Source organism: Apteryx mantelli, chromosome 3 (assembly GCF_036417845.1).
Source record: "Apteryx mantelli isolate bAptMan1 chromosome 3, bAptMan1.hap1, whole genome shotgun sequence".
NCBI lineage: Eukaryota > Metazoa > Chordata > Aves > Apterygiformes > Apterygidae > Apteryx > Apteryx mantelli.
In genome coordinates, this window is record NC_089980.1 from 111,803,267 (window position 1) to 111,822,402 (window position 19,136).

General features: G+C 35.1%; 1 protein-coding gene across 1 annotated transcript in view; it reads left to right on the forward strand.

The window, feature by feature from the left end:
• The window catches only part of COL21A1 (collagen type XXI alpha 1 chain), a 119,817-nt gene that overhangs the window by 66,063 nt on the left and 34,618 nt on the right, over positions 1-19,136 (forward strand). The window contains exons 14-18 of the mRNA XM_067294166.1: positions 530-583; positions 1,415-1,468; positions 2,322-2,375; positions 2,454-2,507; positions 4,978-5,031. Coding sequence (XP_067150267.1) covers positions 530-583; positions 1,415-1,468; positions 2,322-2,375; positions 2,454-2,507; positions 4,978-5,031 — 270 coding nt within the window. The remainder of the gene's footprint in view (positions 1-529; positions 584-1,414; positions 1,469-2,321; positions 2,376-2,453; positions 2,508-4,977; positions 5,032-19,136) is intronic.

Genomic DNA, 19,136 nt, shown 5'->3' on the forward strand with positions numbered 1-19,136 from the left:
GGGGATAGTGAAAGACTTTTAATTAAAATAAATAAATGTAGAGGTTTGGCAAATTCAATTTAACACAATTTAACTGATACAGGAATGTGAAAGAACAGGTGCCTATTTTATGGAAGCTCTTTGATAACTACCCTCAAAAGATCTGTCAAGCTTATCTAATTTACTGCTCAATTGATTTTACTTAAAATTCTTCCTAAGTTAAACCTTTCAGAACAGAATTGAGAAATGTGCAGAAATTTTGAAAGAGCTAGGTTTCTATTTTGGAACCTCCATAAGCCTTAATGAGAGATTACAGTAAAACTTATTTAAAAAATACTGATATATAATGACTGGGTTTTTTTTCTTTTGTGCATTGCAACTTATCTGAAGACCAACAAGCTCTCATCAGTCAGCTTACCAATGTTACATAGCCGATATGCTGACACTTATTGTCTTTCCACTATTTGTTGAATATTTGGATTATGAATGTTATTTTAGTATATTACTGTTATTTTAGATATAAAATTTTCAAATATGCTTGCTATTTTAGGGTGACCGTGGACTTCCTGGTTTTCCTGGATTACATGGGATGCCAGCACCAAAGGTTGAAATTAAATAACATAACTTTGTGCTATGGTGTTCATATATCTGGCCTTTCTCTGTAGTTTAATAAAAAATTGAATAAGTTTATATACCATATAATGTCAGTGTATTTGCTGTAGTACATAAATAGATCGACACTGCATTGAAATTGAAAGGTGATACAGGTCATGGACCTTGATTAAATACCTATCAAACAATGGAAATTGCCATTTTTTTCATTTTTGTCCTGTTCTGTGAGTTTCTATATGAATTACTTTGAACTTTGTTTTTAATACCCCATGAAACCTTCTTCATCGCAAATAATGTATCAAAATCATAAAATGATTAATTATATAATTTTCTTGAAGTCACTCAGTTTGAGTGACAGTATTTGGAACGATTGTTTTGGTCTAACCCAATGAATTCCTCTCACATACGTGTTCCTCAGAAACTGATCAATGCTGTCTTTTGCTCTTCTAATTTCTATTTTAAACATTTCAGACAAGATCTTCAGAAGAGTAGAGCACTTTTCAAAGAGCTAAATTTTAATTTAGGTACCTACCTATATGAAGTGGTGAGACATTCAAAGTGCCTCGTGCCCATCTTTCTTTGAAAATAAAAGCATTAAGCTATTGATTGTCTTACCAGTGGTATTGGACATTCTGGGCTCCTCCCTTAGGAGAGCTTGGAAAATTCAAGAGGTGCATTTACTGTCTTGAGCATATTTTTATAATACGAAATGGAGCTCTTTGCCCACTTAATTTTATGTCTGCTATGTGTTTTTTCTTCATATATATGCATATAAATAGTTCTATTTTTAGAATAACTTATTCACACATATTATTTTTTTTAGGGAGAAAGGGGTCCTAAAGGAGATCAAGGAGTACCGGGAATATATGGCAAAAAGGCAAGTAAAAAAAATAATTAGAAAACAAAGTGACAACATTTTATTGACATCGTTCATATTTTATAATAGATTTTATTCATCAAGAATTTGATTCTGCAGTCCTAACTCAGAAAAACTTCCACTGAAGTGAATGCATATATTTTTGTCTCGTTAGTAATACTAGACTCCCATGCTCTGCTTATTCAGATATCTTGAAAAGTTTTTTCTTCCATCTGTCAATGTATCTATATAATTCCTTTTAATATAAATTGCTTATAAATATATTTTTGTTTACAAATATGTCTATGCCTTGAATAAGTATCTTGTAAACATGGAATAATTATGTTGCAAAAAAGTCTGAACTTTTTAAATATATAGCAATGTACATGCACTGTATAACGAAGAAGAGGGAGAGAGGGAAAGGTAGAAGGGGAGGGAAAGGAGAGGAAATATATGAATGTAGTGAAAATGATAGCATAATAGAAAAAATACATTGTTTTATATATCATTAAAAATGACACATAAAGCAATGTGTGCCTGCATATTTATATTATATATAGAGAGAATATTTTGGTTGTCCAATATGTAACTTCTGTTTTTACCCATCCTTATGCTTTCTTCATGTTTTTATTGGTCTAGAGTTTTAAGCAATTTGAAAGAGTGTCTGTGGTCACATTTCTATATCTGAGAGGATATTTACATTTCAGTAACAGATGATAATTATTAATAGACTACTGTCTGTGTAAGGAACAAAACATCTCTTTCATAAACTTCCAAAACAAGGAAATAACATATATGAATTATTGACTAAGTATGCTGAATTTGCAACATAAACATTTAATAGTATTTGCTTTTGGTTTGTTATATTTTTCAGGGTTCAAAAGGAGAGAAAGGTGATGCAGGATTTCCAGGAATGCCTGGGCGATCTGTAAGTTCTGTAAAGACAGTTTGCCTTTAATTTTAGTTTATTAATTCATCTACTGATGACTGCTAACTATTGCCACAGGGAGACCCTGGCAGAAGTGGGAAAGATGGATTACCGGGGAGTCCTGGTTTCAAGGTATGTAAATATGTCAAGTGAAGACAATTTAACATACATTCTTTAATACGCTCAGAATAATAAATTCCATTTCAAATCTGGAATACATTGTACACTGAGGACGGAAATCAGAGAAGTTTGAAACACCCAAATTCTACTGTGTCTATGGGCATAGCAGCTACCTATGTCCCCTTTAAAGTCAGTGGAGTCTGGAGAGCAATTCAGCTCGTATGAAGAAGACTCATAGGGCCCAGCATAGTTGCCTACATACAGGTATCAAGTGCCATTTGAGATGCCTTAGAGCATCCAAAGCATCCTAAAGGGGCTGCTGAATATGACAAAAGTGCTACGGAAGGCCAGTGCCTTTCTGGAGTGGGAGCTGGAGGCCAACCTTGTGTATCTCAAATATGACCAAATGCCTGTGTGTGGGAAATGAATTGAGCTCCTGGCTAAGCAGCTGAATTAAGGGTCCACAGATTGTCTTGGCTAAGCTACTGTAGGCTGTTATGGGAGCCTGGTCACCTACATGTCACCTAAACATCTTTATTTCAAATGAATCCTGCTCCATTTTCATGTTATATATGTGTGTGTGTGTGTGTGTGTGTGTGTGTGTGTGTGTATGCAGATATCTCTGGTAAGTGGGAGGAGAAATCCTTTTCTGGTACTAATGGAAGAAGAAAAAATAATTAGATATTAGATCTATAATAACATAATAATATAATAATTAGATATTAGATGCTCTCCTTAATTATTACAATAATGACACTGTTAACTATCATTGGTGAAGTATTACATTGATAAAGCATGAATTTGGAGGGTATGTTAATCTATTTTTAACCTTTTAAACAATATAGAGTTAATTCAGTCTATTAGCTGCGTGAGTCCATGTACATTCAAACTAAAAGATTTTTTCTTGACTATTTTCTTAATTTAAATACAGAAGTACAGAAATATGCCATGCTCATTACTTTTCATTCATTTTCGAATATAATAGTTAACAGAAGCCGTATTCTCCATTCAAACATTTTGTCAGCTTGAATTTAACATCTGCTTGCTATAAAACATTGCTTCATTCTGGGTCTGTTGTAATCAAATTCAAAGCAGTAACAAACAGGCTGTCTTTGAAGGAAATTTCTGCTGGAGCTTTCCTGTTCTCTCACAATATTTGTTCTGGGAAAAAATGTGGGAAAAAAGCATGGCTTGAAACCCAGATGCTACCCATTGTGACTTCATGTCCAGTTTTGTAATTTTAAGTTAATTATTACCAGATTATTATATGTATTAATTCATCTGTGCATTCGCCTAATGTACTTTATTTCCAGAATTATTTTCCAGCGTTTCCGAATTTTTTTGACAATGTACGTATTTTGAGTAAGGACATAATGACTTGATCATGTCCCGTACTACTGTAGTTCTGAAGTGTTTTGAAATAGTTTTCAGACTGTTAGTTGTACTGACAATTAGAACAATAGACAGTATGTGTCATAGGCTACATCTATATTAATAAATAAAAAACCCCAACACATTGGCCCTGATGGTGGGTAGTACAACCTGACTTCTACAGATGAAATCCGTCCCTCTCCTTTCCTTCTCTCCAAAATAAGGTGGCCTCATTCACATGGCCTTTAGAGATCAGTGCCTGGCTTACGCTGTGCATCAAATGTCCTATGCCTGGACATTTCTTGGAAGGGGAAAAGTTGGCATGGGGCAAAACTAAGCACATAAAACACTTGGCAGTAAGCATAGGCCTGTGGATGATCATAGACCAGTACTGAAGCACTGTTTGTTTTACTATATAACCATGAATTTCTGATATTTTTCTGGTAATGATGGTTTTAAACTAGTTTAACAGTTTGGACAACCTAGGTAGTTGAGAATAATATATGTTATAAACAGATTTGTTAAAACCTTGTCTGAAAACCGAATCTCTGGGCTTGATTTTAGGAATTATGTAGGGTTTTTTTCTCTCACATATACATTTTTGATCAAAATGCCAAAATTTTGAGAGGCAGAAGTGTTCTTAATCCTTTTATAATCATTTTGTTCCCATTTATTATCATTTCAAAGAGTAAAGTTTGATTCATTTCCCAACAGAATTAAAATCTATAATTTTCCATTTGCAGTTGCCACACTTTTCTTTAAAAAATTGTCATTTTATTAGTGTAATTTGTCCTTCAACCAGTAATTGACTTTCTGATTCAACTCTTCTCAAATTTCAAAAGAAAATAATCTCTCTCTGATCTGATTTTGCAAACTGTTTAACAGCTTTCTGTTGGACACCACTTGAGGGAATTTTGAATTGACACAACTTACTGTGTTTCAAGCTGTTTTCAAGAAACTTTTTGATGAAGCCTTTAACATGTGTATTTGTTCTACATTTTAATTAGATTATTTTAAAATAATAATTTACCATTTGAATTATTTTTTTTATGGAAAGGAAGGGTTTTTTTTTTTTCAAATACCATATTTAACAGTATTTTTCATTTTAAAGGGAGAAGTTGGACAGCCTGGATCTCCAGGCCTAGAAGGACATCGGGGAGACCCTGTAAGTGATTAAATTGCTGACATACCCTTACATACTTTTTTTGTTGTTGTTGTTGTTAATGGATGCCGCGCTTCATGTTTCACCCATTCTGATTTTGAATTGATTGCTGTGTCTTTTTTGTAAAAGTGCTTTTATTTTCTGATATTTGTCTTTAAATTTCGATTTAGTAAAAGAATGCAAGAAGTGTTTAAAGTCAAAGGTGCCTTATAAGAAAAGATTCTCAAATATATTCCTGTTACGCACCACTTTTCATATATAGTATAAAATTATCCCATTGTTGCCTTCTTCTGGGTATTTTTAATTCTCCTTTCTGCAATATGGGATATGTCTTTTTACTAACTTGCTAATGGTACTTTTTAAGTTTGTTTTCTTCATAGTCTACCACCTTTTTTTCCCCATTGTCCAGTTTTCTTGGTCATTTGCTTCCTTGCATCTTGTTACACTCTCCATGTTGTCTGAGTCTTCTCTCTCCTCTTGCTCACCTGGTGAAAATGCTGCTAGCATTTTTGTTTTGCTTGTTTCCCAAGGCATTGCTTCTCTGCTCGTGCTTGGACAACTCTTTAGGGCAGCTCCTTTTACATCTTTTTTTTTAATGTGGTAGCTAGGCTGTGTCCTCTTTGTTTCCAGCTCTTCTTTCAGGCCACCAGGCTTTGCTTTAGGCAGAGGAGCCAAGATATCTGTAGAAACAGCTGAAAGCTTGGAGCGCTGAGAAAGAGCCAGCTGTCTTCAAACCACCAGTAATTGTTCTGTAGACCATGAATGGTAAATCGAGCTCAGTTGGTGAACCCCTGCCTTCCAGATGAATTACATTTTCTAATTGTAAGATGAGAAGATGCAGAAACTTTTAAATTAATTCAGAAACTTTTGGAGTACTGAATGTAACACCTTATGAAAGGCAGTATGTATTATATGGTACTGAAACCTGGTAGAGTGTTCTGCTGGCTTGGAGATGGAAGTAACAATCCAAACTGAAGTATGCTCAAGCTCTTTCCTTTAGATTATTTATTTATTCACCAAAACCTCATAAGAACACTGTGAATAGACTGCAAAACACTGGGCAATTATTCCTAAGAGACTTCCTTCCCACTCGGCTGGCTTAAGTGAAGAATACACATAATTCCACACTTGTGTTTGTTTTTTCTTCTTTTATGCCCCAAATAACCATGTGACCTGCTAAGATGTATTAACCTTTTACAGTCTACAGTATCTTCACATGTAATAAAAACTGCAAGCGAATGTTAATTAAAAGCAATAAAATGTAAGTGAAAGTTTTATAGTATACTGCTTTTTACAAATTTGTTAAGACAGTAGCAAGACGTATGTTCTTTTACATTGTCTAGTCTTGTCCCTTTTCATTTTTAGAAAAATTGTTAATCATAGCTAACTTTTAAAAATTAATTTAATTAGTTTAATAAATAGGAAGCAGAAGGCATTTTTAAGCTAGAATATACTAAATATTTAATGCTTCAACAGTGCTTTTTTGATCTGACAGCTTTATTTAAGTCTGAGTTTTATCTACTAAAGAAATATATTTTGATTTAAAATTAATATAAATGCTTAATAATACAACACTTTAAACAAAAATGTAAATTCATTGTTTATATCTCATCCTTCTGTTCTGAAGAGAAATGAAGTGGCAGATTTAAGATGTTAAAAACACTACAGGGACATTTAAAATAACCATAAAATAATATAGGGAAAAACTTTCAATACATAAAAATCTACAAAAGATTTACATAATACTAAAAGGGCAAGGCAGATTGTACTGTATATGCTTCATTTATAATCGGTGGAAGTTCTTTTGAAGAGCGGAAAGTCTGCATGCTTAGAGGTAACCAGTAGGAGAAGTTAGACACCTAGTCGTACCTGATCCTCTGCTTCCCTTGCTGGCATAGCACCAGATTGTGTGTGCAATGTGTGCCCCATCTATTATAGCCCAGAGGAGGAGCAGGGACATCTGTGTGCAGCCGTGCTTGGGCCGTGGGAAATGAAAGCCTGCCTCAGCCTGAGCCGCTGGGATTTGCGGCCCCTCTCTCCAAGGAGGGGGTAGTTGGCCTTCATGCAGTGGGACGTGGGCCGTTACGGTAAGAAGTATGTAATAGGCTGGCAAGTCAAGGGGAGAAGTCTCTAGCAGAACTGAGAAGTATTTCTTTGTGCTGTTGTGGGGGCTGTGAGGGATGCCTTGTGCCACTTGCTGCTCTGTTGTTGCTGTTGTTCCTCCACATGTCTCTGATGGAGAACGTGTAGGTGCTTCCTCTCTGCCCCTCTTTTGGCACCATGATGTCTCAATGGATATTCAGTGTGATCTTCTCCAGTGGGGTACCCTGGTGGTTAGGGCACTGGGGTGGGAGAGAGGGTCTAATCTCTGATGCACCTCACCTGTGATAGCCAAACAGGCTGCAAAAGCTGGAGACAGACCTTGGATGATGCTGTTGGACCAGCGTGGCTCCGTACCACTGACAGCCAGCTGCAGTTGGGACCTGGGGCTCCTCAGCAAGTTGCATGGATACCTCTGCCCACAAAAACATGCAAACAGTCTTTATTTCTTCCCTTCAGCCACATGAGTGTTAGACATCACCTAATTCTTCAAGTTGGCCTTTTTAAAAATAGCAATCTTACTATCCTTTTTGCTGTAGCAAATAACTGAGCAGCATGGTTGCAAAATGAATGCATCATGAGACAGCAATTAAGAGACAACTGTCGAGGATGCAGCATGCAGCTGAACTGAACTCACATTGCCTTCAGCCTCTGAGTGTGGTTATTTTCTGGACAACATACTTTCTGGTGTATTATTACTCTTATTAATCACCAAATTTATGAGCAGGAAAAAGTAGGTTGTAAAGCTAAGTAAAGAATTCCAAGTGATGTGGTTGTTTTCCTAGCTGGAACTTAAGTTAGGCAGGCCATCCTCTTTTTCCTGCCCACTTTAGGTCAGAAAAACATTTGACAGCATGGACAGAATATTGACATTGCGTTTAGTAAAGCTAGTAATCAGGCTCAGTTTACTAATGATGAAAATAGGCCATGCTCCAAGTGCAGTCGTATTGTCACTTCAGTCATTGACGGCTAGCTGTATATCTTACTAATGATGTACTGTTTGGATAAATACATTTTTTGGAGCTTTTCTAATGCAAATAACAGCCTTATTAGAAAGGGGCCAGCTGTCTAAAGGGTAAAAAAAAAAAAAGTCAAAATATATTTGGGCTTAACTTTAGCCTGATTCTCCTTTTTAATGTAGGTAGCGAGAGTCTTGTCAGAGTTTGATTTCAGTGGAAGCAGAGTTAGACAACTTTGCTCCTCATGTTAGCGGTTCTGCCAAAGGGAGCTCTGAGCCGAGTGCTTCTGAGCACCTTTGGCATGATATTTATAGTCCTTGTCTGCGCCTAGCCTATACTGTTCTGCCACAAGTAGTAGGTCTGAGCATTTGCAACTGTTGAAGTTTACTCTCCAAAAATCATATTTTTCAGAAATACAGCTGCAAACACTTAAAAATGGTAGAGTTTGCACTTTATATTTAGGTCACATCGCAGGGCCTCAGATGTGGCCTCCTGCTTGTCACAGTGATGGCAGTGTAACTCAGCTCACAGCTTCTGACCTGACTCCTGCTGTTACACCTATACTCTTCATTTGTCTCTTGATGGTTTCTGATAACTATTAGGTGGGCCAGATCTAGGTTGATTTTTAATCATTTTCTAAGATCAAGCAAATGTGTGATTTATGCTGGGGCACAGTAGCAGAATTCTTTCTAAGTCACTTATTCAAGATACACTAATGATATGGAAATGCTCACATCACAGAAGTGACTGTATTTTCTTCATAGAGCAGAAATCTTTTAAATATGACATATAAAATCATATAGCCAGGTAGCCAGTGTATTTTGAAGCCACATCTAAAGTTAAGTATAATTCTACTGCATCTATATCCATACTGAGATTAATAGAAATGGGGACTGAGAAAGGAACATTCCTGACTTAGCTCTGTGGTAGTATGCAGAACAAAAGATATTTTCTTTCTTCTGTGTGCCACATAATATTGCCCCCTCACCCTTACTGTACAGGTTTTCACATCTCTTCCCTACCATCAAATTCTCTTTAGTAGGACCCTTGTAGTGTAACACCTTCGTGAGGCAAGATGCCTCATTAAATGGGGTCTTTTTTATGTTTAGTCTTGCCTCGCTTGTCTTTCTTTGCATAGGAGACTATGAAAAAACAAATACAAACCACAGAATTGCTAGCAATTGTTATCAGTGTACTGACAATCCTAAGAGATCTTGTTCTCAGAACAGATGCCTACCAGTCTGATAGTAATAGCAGGAAATAATAAAATTTACTTATTAAAAAGTACAGGTAGCTGATTCTAATGGGCTAACTTTCTTCTTCTTAGGCACAGCTGTGCAGAAATTATATCACTGATGGTCATTTCTTGAATTCACTTGAACATAAATGAGCAAATATTTTGAGGATTGAGGAACTTCTGAAAAATAATAACCTGCATATATTTACCTGCTGAAACAAATTTTCTTTCACTTCAGTTGCATCCTGTTGTGCTTCTACCCCTGCATATATTCTAATGAATAAACCTGAGGAGAGAAATACCTAACACTATGCAGTATCTCAATGAAAATATGAAAGGAATTCTGTGTAGAAAATAATACCTTTTATGAGATATTAACTATATAGATTAATTATAGCAATAGACAGCAGAGTCTTAAAGATATACTAGGCTGTTGAGAAAGAAGGGTACTGTTCAATTCATCTTTAATAAAATAGTTCTAATTTTGTACTTTTAGTGGTCATAATCACCAAAATTATTTGCCGAGTTGTTTCTGATAATGACTATATTTGAGAGAGTTGCATCATGTGTGAATACTTTGTCAGTCCTATCTTTCTCATTGACAAATAAAGAAGCACTAGTTACTCAATATTTCAATGATTATTCACTTGGCTTTAATGCCGACTGAAAAGGATGATGACTACTATGTGAGATAAGTGGAAGCGAAATATTTGCACTGCTTGTATGCACATACCTGCTTTTCAGTGATCACTATGATATCCTTTGCTTGATGCGCTCTATATTGATATGATACTATAGCCTTTTGTACCAGTTTTAGTTATCATTAAGGTATCGTTAATTCAACACTTATATTTTATATCTGTGTTTATATAGTGTGAGTTATGAAATACTTCTGACCCTGCAGTTGGAAACAAACTTGAAAACTCTATAGTATGTATGTATGCAATAGGCCTTGTGACAAAAATCTTTTATCTGAAAGTGTGACCTAGCTTATTTCGACTAATGCACCTAGTCTGATTATTGTTGAACTTCCATTTCTATTCTCTCAACGGAAGATTAACTATTAAAAATCCTGTTGGATTAAGTGTTAGCGCTCAAAAGATCATGCCTTGTGTGAGATTTAATACTCCTCTTGGAAATATTTCACAGAGTACTAAATATTCCATAAAGTTTTATATTTCCTCAAATGGGCTCGCTATAAAATAGTGCTCACTTTAAAAATAATGTGTTTAGAAGAAATGACTTCCAGGAAGTCCTTAAGAAAAAAGTGATCAGCTTGCATGGGAGACTCAGCAAGTTGATTGGTTTCAGTCAGTCAAAATTCTTAGCTTCAAGTCTAATTTTCATGCCTTTCCGCTAGCCTGAGATGCTTCAGTAGTAGCTGCTGACCTCTGAACACTGGTGCCTACTTTTCAAAGGTGCTAACAGTGCAGTCATGAGGGAAGCAAGAAGGACCAGTATTTGTTCTGCAGATCATGCCCTAAAGGTGTGAAGTTTGGTATGCAAAAAGAATATCTGATTTATTTGTTGAAAAATTTGTCTTTGACCTGTAAATATTTTTTTATATAAAATGAAGTGTTTCTTCAGTTTTTTTTTTTTTTTTTTTGATATAAACAGCTGACATATCTCTTAAGACTTTAGTAAGCACATGCCATACCTCATTATTTGTTTACAGGTAGGTTTGGTTAGCTGAATTAATTTTTTGATGATTGTTTATTGATTTCTTCTTTAGATAAGAGTAGTCTTTTCAGAAGCAGGAATGCTTTTCTGGTCTTGTTTATCTCTTCCTCTCAACCATCTTACTTTCCTCCAGAATCCTATTTGCTTAGCCTCCCCCCACCAAAAAAATAAAAAAATAAAAAAAAAATAAAAAAATCAGTCTCTGTCATTTTTCCTTGAACTGTGAGAGTTCTGATGACTTTCTGATTGCTGAAGCTACTATAACACATGTTGTTAGTTTTTGTTACCGCTTGAGAAAGGGGGTGATGACAGCTTTGACAACACAATAATTTCAGTAATCTTTCTTTAATTACACAGTAATTGCTATAAGCTTAACTACATTTTTTAGACTGAATGCAGATTTTTCCCCTCAATTATTACTTTTAAGTTCACTTTAGGTGTATATATTTTTAAAATACTTAACTTGCAACATAGCTCATCTTCACCATTCTGCCTGACAAGTTATTTTAATTAAATTCATTCCATACTACATTGTCTGCAGAATTAATTGCTATTAAGAAGATAAATTTGAGAATGACACTGTAAAGAAACAGGTGATTAAAGACTTCTGGAACTTCAGGCAGACTAGTCTCAACTACTCTATTATTCCCAGTTGACAAAAATTATGTAAAACATGACAACATAGCTGCTGATCCGAAGCCTTTTGAAGTCAATGGAAAGATTTCCCTTGAGTTCAGTCTGGACAGGGGCCACAACAAATGTTGTAATAGGCTTGGACCTACTGACCTAATGCAACTTGGAAAATAATGCCTGCATTTAAAGTTGTAAAGTCAAACAGTTCTCTGCCATCTAATTCTCACTTTCTGTCTCTTTCTTATCATTTCTGATTTTTAAATTTATGTCTTCATAGAGCATGCAATTAGATTAATTATATTCATGTTCTGTAATTATAAACTATCTTTTTATTTTTATTTTGCTTACAAAGACTTAGGATGTGTTATTTTTTTGGAATTTTGCAGTTAGTAACATTTCAAATCAGCTAACTTATTCTGGAAAATGAAGTGGAGAAAAGGTGGCATACCCTACTGACATTTATTAAAGACTATTTTATAAGTACAGTGTTCACAGAGGCAATTTCTGAAAAGTTGAGAGGGACTACTAAAGAGCTGTAGTTGTTGTAAGCCTATTATGGACATGAATGGCATATGCTATAAATAGCTATAAGCAGTACTTGAGTGGTCTGTTTTATGCTTGTACACTGTACTGACCTTTTTATGGATATGCTAGTGCTTTTCTTACTAATTCATGTGCTGGTAGAGGTTACATACCAGCATTCCTCCTCCACTGCAGCTGGTTTATAAGCATAGTGATAGATACAAGCACAGCCAAGTATGTTGTAGCAATTAAAAATCTCCCTATTGACTTGCTGAACTTATTACAATGAATAGATATTAGCCACTTGTTAAAATGTCTCTTAATAATTTATTAATCTTTTATAAGTTAAAAAATCTGTTAAAACAGAGTGATTTTGCAATTCTTAAGAAAACATGTCCTTCAATAAACAGTTTAAGGTACATTTGTGTTAAAATGTGCAGTATGTATCTACTAAGCACAAAAATACAGGTAATGCTTATTTGTTTGTACTCCATTAGTGATTCCAATGACCTAGTCCTGTTTATGCATAAAAAACACAAACTCTTGGATCTGAAGAGTGAAATTTATTCTATGCATTAAAATAATTTTGGGTGTTAATTGGAAAATTTCATGTAAAGACTTTAACCCTGAGATTATATCTATTAGTTTGCTTGCACTAGAAAGTGAGCTTTGATTCCCAGGTCAAGTGTTTTGACTGGCATATGTATGAGCTGTGGCAGACGTTGTACCATATGTGTTTTTTCCCACTGAGGGAATGATCCTTGTCACTTCACACTGGAGCTTCAGTGTTCAGCTGTCACGTACGCAGCTTGGCTGAAATGGGGCTTAGAGATCTGGCATGAAACTAAGAGTGAATCACCTTGGCAGGATGGACGTACACAGTAATGCATCACATATCCCCTTTTGTAGTAGTATGACTCAGACATCCATATAAATGTTTTCCCATTTAAATATTTGCCCATTTAGGAGACTGGATACCTTCTTATCATTTGTAGTGACTGTAATATACACAGGCTCACAAAAAACGCTATGTTTTTTCCTGAATATCAGAAACTAGATTTTCCTAGTACTGATATTTCTGTGTGCCTTCGTAAGAGATTGTTTGTCAGCATTTGGAAATTATAGCTGTACAATTTGATTGACAGTGTTTTTCTCTGAAGTGGAAAAGCGTCAGTTTACCACCACTGATTATAATTTGAAAGCATTTCTGATGAGTTATTTTATGTTATTTTAAGCAAATGATGAACAGGTACATTTTAAGTATATTAGCCAACATATTACTGCTTCAGCTGGAAAAAAAAAAAAGTGTTCTAAAAAGTTACTGGAGTTTAATTAAATAGAGATTTTTGGGGAGCTGAATGCAGAGATCCATACAACTGTAAATAGACTCTGTATTTTCTGTCAGAACTTTCTTAACTCCCAAATCTCATTTTAAAATGTGTTTGGTTTCTGAACTGCTTAAGATTCAAAAATTATAGCCATATAATTTGTGTGTGTGGGGGGAAATCTATTTCAGCTCTGTCTGGGTATCTCTGATTCAAGTTAGAAAGTTCAGAAGTTCTTTAATCATTCTTTATTTTTCCTTTAAGAATATTAAATTATGTGTTTGCTTAAGCATTTAATCTGATTTAATCTGATCTAACGTTTTCCAGACAAAATGGGTTTATTGACCACAGTAGGAGAATAACCGCTAAAGATCTTGAAAGTAACATAATAAACCTGGTATAAAATAGATATGCCTAAAGTGATTAACATTCACTTTGTTTGATGTGTGATATTTTAAAAAGAACTCAGTTTTGCATTCTTTTTGATCCAACTGATGTCAATAATAATAGTTACAGGATTCCTGAACTTATTTGGTAATTTCATCCATGAAGGGTTGTTCTGAAGCAGGAGATGCTTGACAAGAGTATTTGGACTGCTGTTTGCAACGTTGTGTATTGGGCTGATGCCTCCCACTTTAATACCAGGAAAGCTGGTGTTTATACTTCCAGTAAACAGTATTTCACATGTGCTGATTAATCTTGTAACAGCAACATCTCTCCAGTATTTTCACCTTAGAGTTTTCTTGTTAACTCTCACAGTTTTCAAGGAAGTTGAGGTTTTAAGGAACACTTCTATCAAATCATCCAATAATTTAGATAGCGCATTGGAAATGGCATATTTAACAAAATGGATTTTGTATATTCCTCAACAGAAGCATTATGCCTAGAATCAGAAAAATAAAACAGCATTTGGAAGATTGGCAGCACATAAATAAATAGTGAAGTACCTGTGAATTTGAATGAATTTATGACAGCCAAAGCAGTGAACATTCCTGATTGGGTGGCAGTGCCATCATATGATTTTGGCCTGATTTAGTCTTATGTGCATCTCCTTTTAACCAAATATATAGTACGACAAAATATTTCAAGTCATTAGAGTAGCACTTTTGCAGTTCATTGGGAAAGAAAGGAAGAAAGGAAAAAAGTTCTTTTGTAAAGAAGAAAAAAATTGACAATCAGTGAGTAAATGTCTCATTCTTGGATTGTGGCTGAGGAATTACAAGTAAGTGAAATGTCAATTTTTTTTTTCTCTTTATATTTAAATATTTTGCTGCAATGCTAACTTTGTTATCTAGGTATTTATGTATACTAAGTTTCCACTCTCACATATTTCAGATGTAGAGTATGAAATATCTCAGATTATAGCATATGCTGATAGAATAAAAATATTTTAGTAGCAATAAACAATAACAATAAACAATATTTATTGTTACTATCTACACAGTAGATTTTATGCAAAAATATAAAACATAGAACATATTTATAATCTTATAAAGTAAATTAAGAATGACACTTATGCAATGCTTTCACCTGTAATGCAAAGCAGGTGTGTTCATGACTTTTACTCAGCAACTCTGTTCAATCACTGCTACAAATTTGAGGAAGAGTGTCATATATGTTAGACTGTAAATTGCATGAATATGTAATGAATATGTGCCTGTTGTAAGCAGCAAGTCACTGTACACTGTGCTCACTGTGGTCTTTCATCTTTGCCAGGAGTCAGAAGATGAATTGCATAGGAGATCAAGATAGACCTGGATTTTTCAACATTGTTTTAAAAATGTTGAAATGCTTTGCAAAAAGGAAATGTTTTGAATCTTTAAATATTTGTCAGACAATAAAGCCTTAGTTCTAAGATTATCATTTATGGTGTATAAAAGCAAAGTGTTTGTGTCCTTTTTTCCCCATTTATGGTGTATGAATTCAGTAATCAAACCAGGTTTTCTAAACTGAATGTGGTAATTCCACTGAATCACGGATAATGCTTTAGGAGCTTACTCTATGCAGTGAAATTTCTTTTTATGTACAATTTGATACTTTTACATGTAGACTTAGCACTTTTGCAAATCAAACACAAATAATTTTTCTGTTTCTAAGTATACTCTGATTTGAGAAGACACAAGTGTGCTAGTCTAGTGCACTATGCTGAATTAGGGACATGCCAGTTGCCCAAGATAAATGATTGCATGCTATATAGTAGATATAGTAAAAGATATAGTGAATTTAAATAAGGGAGAACTATCGTATTTGTGATTCTAACAAATTCTTTCACCAGAAAGAGAAACTTACCTTAGTATTGCATTTACTCAATATTCTTGCTATTGAAATCGATGGAAACAAAGTTGTATAGTGGAAAGAGGGTGATAAGAATTATTTTTGAAGTGTAATCAATTCATTCAACATTATTTGGGAAACAATGAATACAGTCCCTGTCCCCAAGGAGCTTAAAACCCCAAATCGATATGTTGTTTCTTTCCTCTGTCTTGTGTCTCCACCTTTTCTTTGGTGTTTATCTCCCTTAACTCCTTCCAGTCTGGCTACTGTTAGTGGTAGAGCTCTTTGCTTTGCAGCTCCAGCATCTAGAATAATCATCCTGCCTTTCTTTTGGGATGTACAGCTGGGAAGCTGCTTATTTTTGTTGTAAAAAATATGTGCTAAAACCAGTAGATACTGTACTAGCAAATGTGGGGAAATTTGGTGCAGCGGTGTTTTCATTTTTGTAATTTTTACATGTCAAAATTCCAGTGAACTGCAGCTATGGAAGCTATGGAAAGTCTTGTCTGAATACAGGGTAGCTTTTCATCCAAAATGTAACAAAAAAACCTAGACAATCTTTCATTGACGTGAATTTAAATTCATTTGTAAGGTTTAATTAAAAACTTCTGGCAAGATTAAAATACTTCAATGGTAGAAGGCCTCTTTTCCACAAATTGCAAAAACCTGATAAAAATATGTCGTTTTTCATTTGTACCATATGTCGTTGTACTGGAAAGCTTCATTGAGGCATATGTTATGACCAGCATTTGTTTCTTTTCAGATAGATAATTTTAAAATATCATGTATTTGTGCTTAACTATTGTTCTGAAAAGATGACATTTCACAAACCAAATAGTGCTCTGGGCTATTGAAGCACAGGGAATGCAGTGTGTATGGGATACTGTTCTTAGGTCAAGCTGGAAAAAAAAAAAAGACTTTTGGATTTTGACATCTTTTACTCACTTTGGACCAATATGGAATAAGATCTAATGCGAGTACTGATACTACATGATCAGCAAAAACAAGGTTATTGGGTCCCATAAATCCAAGAATGAAGAGTCCCATAAGACCAAGAATGATGTAATGTAGTACAGAAATATTAAACCGTTTAAGAAAGAATCTGCCTCTCATTGAATGACTTCCTTTTTGCTTTAGCAATTACTCTTTGTAATTAGATTTTGTCGTAGTGATTACTATGTGAGTCAAGGTATGATTTTCCCTCCTTGCCATCTAGAAGGATTTAAACTTTCTGCACCAACTTTTGTTAGCTACAACTTAAACACAGAGAAGAACTGCCAAGTAGAGTCAAACTACAGGAATTATCACGGAATTCTTTCTCTGACAATGGATAGGAGTATATAGAAAATTATTTTTTCCTGCATATTTACTGCCAGTTTCTGTTTGTCAGAGGTTAGGGACTTCCTTAGCCAAAAGTACTTGCTGGATCATCCTGCTTAAAAGCCAGCAATGGGCCAGTAGTAATTTTACAGTCTTTTTTGGAAATCATTCTTATTGTTTCCTTTTGCCACATCCTGTGACAAGAAGTTTCACTGTATGCACCATGTGGAAAAAATGCATGATTTGTTCTTCAGCAAACTCCCTGCTCCCTGCTGATTTCACTGGGTGGCCCCTTACTATGGGAGAGGGGAGGTGGCCAAAAATTGCGTTCTTCCACATCGATGTGAGCTGTGTGAACAGCATTGCAGTTCTTGCGTCTTAGATGGCTGAGAGCTGTGGACACTGCATACAGCTGCTTAAATATCCATGTATGTGCATGTGACACATGGGTCAGGGTCTCAGCTTCTTGGAGAAAAGGGAGGTCATTGGTTTGCCTGGTCCTTAAGTCTGGTGCCCAGCTTTCGGTCATGGGGTGAACACCATGGTGTCACTGGTGGGGTCGGGGCCTTGGGCTTTGTCTGGCCAGGTGCGAATCCACAAAGATTTGACAAGACACCAGTTTCACCTTGTGGCAAAACATACACAGTTTTCATTTTCTATTAATATTTCCAGCTTTCCAACTATACAGTTTCCAAGTCCTGCGTTGTTGGCAATGCAACAGTGGCCACTGTGTTCCACATTTAAAACATTAGCGTTTTTTAATAACTGATTTGCCAAAAGAAGTGTTTGAAAACTCTGATCTTATAACTGTGGAGATATTCCATATGCTTTCTCCTTTCCTGCATTTTATTTAAAGCTGTTAGTCCAGTGGATACTCATTGTGTCTGTGGGAATGCTTCTTTGTATTTAGCCCATTTTTCTGTGTCATCTATTCCAACTAGTCAGTAGTAGCAGATGCAACTTCATCAGATTTCTTTTATATTTATTTTACTGCTCTCCACAGTAGGAGAGTATCCATTTATCCATTATCCACATTGATTTTATCTTTTGTTCCATTAGGATTATCAAAGATTTGCTGTAATCTTTTCAAAAATACCTGGACTGTTGTTGCATTTTTATCCAAAATATCACTTATACTTTTTTTCCATACTGCTAGATCTCTCATGTAGAATCAAGAGTGTTTGTTCAAGTAAAGAACAGTAATGCATGAACAGTCATATTTTTCAGGCACTTAAATATTATGCTTAAAGGGATCATAGGAATGTCTGGGTAGATAGGTATCTTTTTTGAATCTTGTTGTGTTGCTATAATTCATGTAATGTCCGTTAGTGTCTTTGCAAAATCAGAACTGCAGATTTTTCAGAGTGGAAGGAGCAATTTAACTGAACATCGTTCAGGGAACTCGTACACAGTAGAAGTCATCTTTTTAACAGTAATCATGTCTTTCATCTGTTTTAAGCCTAATACCTCGGCTGACCCTGACTAACAATAACACTGTTGAAAAAAGAATAGGGTCAAAATTAGCATCTTTCTGGCAACCTTCATGGAAAGCCTGGGGGCTTTATAGCCTGAGCCTCTGATTACAATGTCTTATTGCCTTGCTGGGATTATGCTGTGAGGCTTGTGCGGACTACAGCTCTCATTTTTGTTGTGTAAATGGGCAGCTGACTAGAATGTGACCCTCTTCAAACAAAAGTCTCTAAACATTGTTAAGGGATCTGTGTGTGGAAATGGATGTAATTTAAACAAGTAGAGTCACTAAAAAATAACTTTGCAGAACATTCTCATAAAAATAAACTATGAAAGCAGATACTGTCTTTAACCATAAAATAAAACCATAATATTTAGCAATATTCAGTAATAGTAGTAGAGAAGGAGGTGGTTTTTTTTCCTCCAAAGAATAACCTCAAAAATGGAGGGGCTATGCTTAATTTTAGTAATTTTTCATTTTCCAGGAGGTCTCATAATTTAAACAGGAGGTAATTTTTTTATCCTAACTTTTAAAATCATGATCATTTTGAACAGAGAAAAATGGTATTATTTCAGGCATTTTTGTGT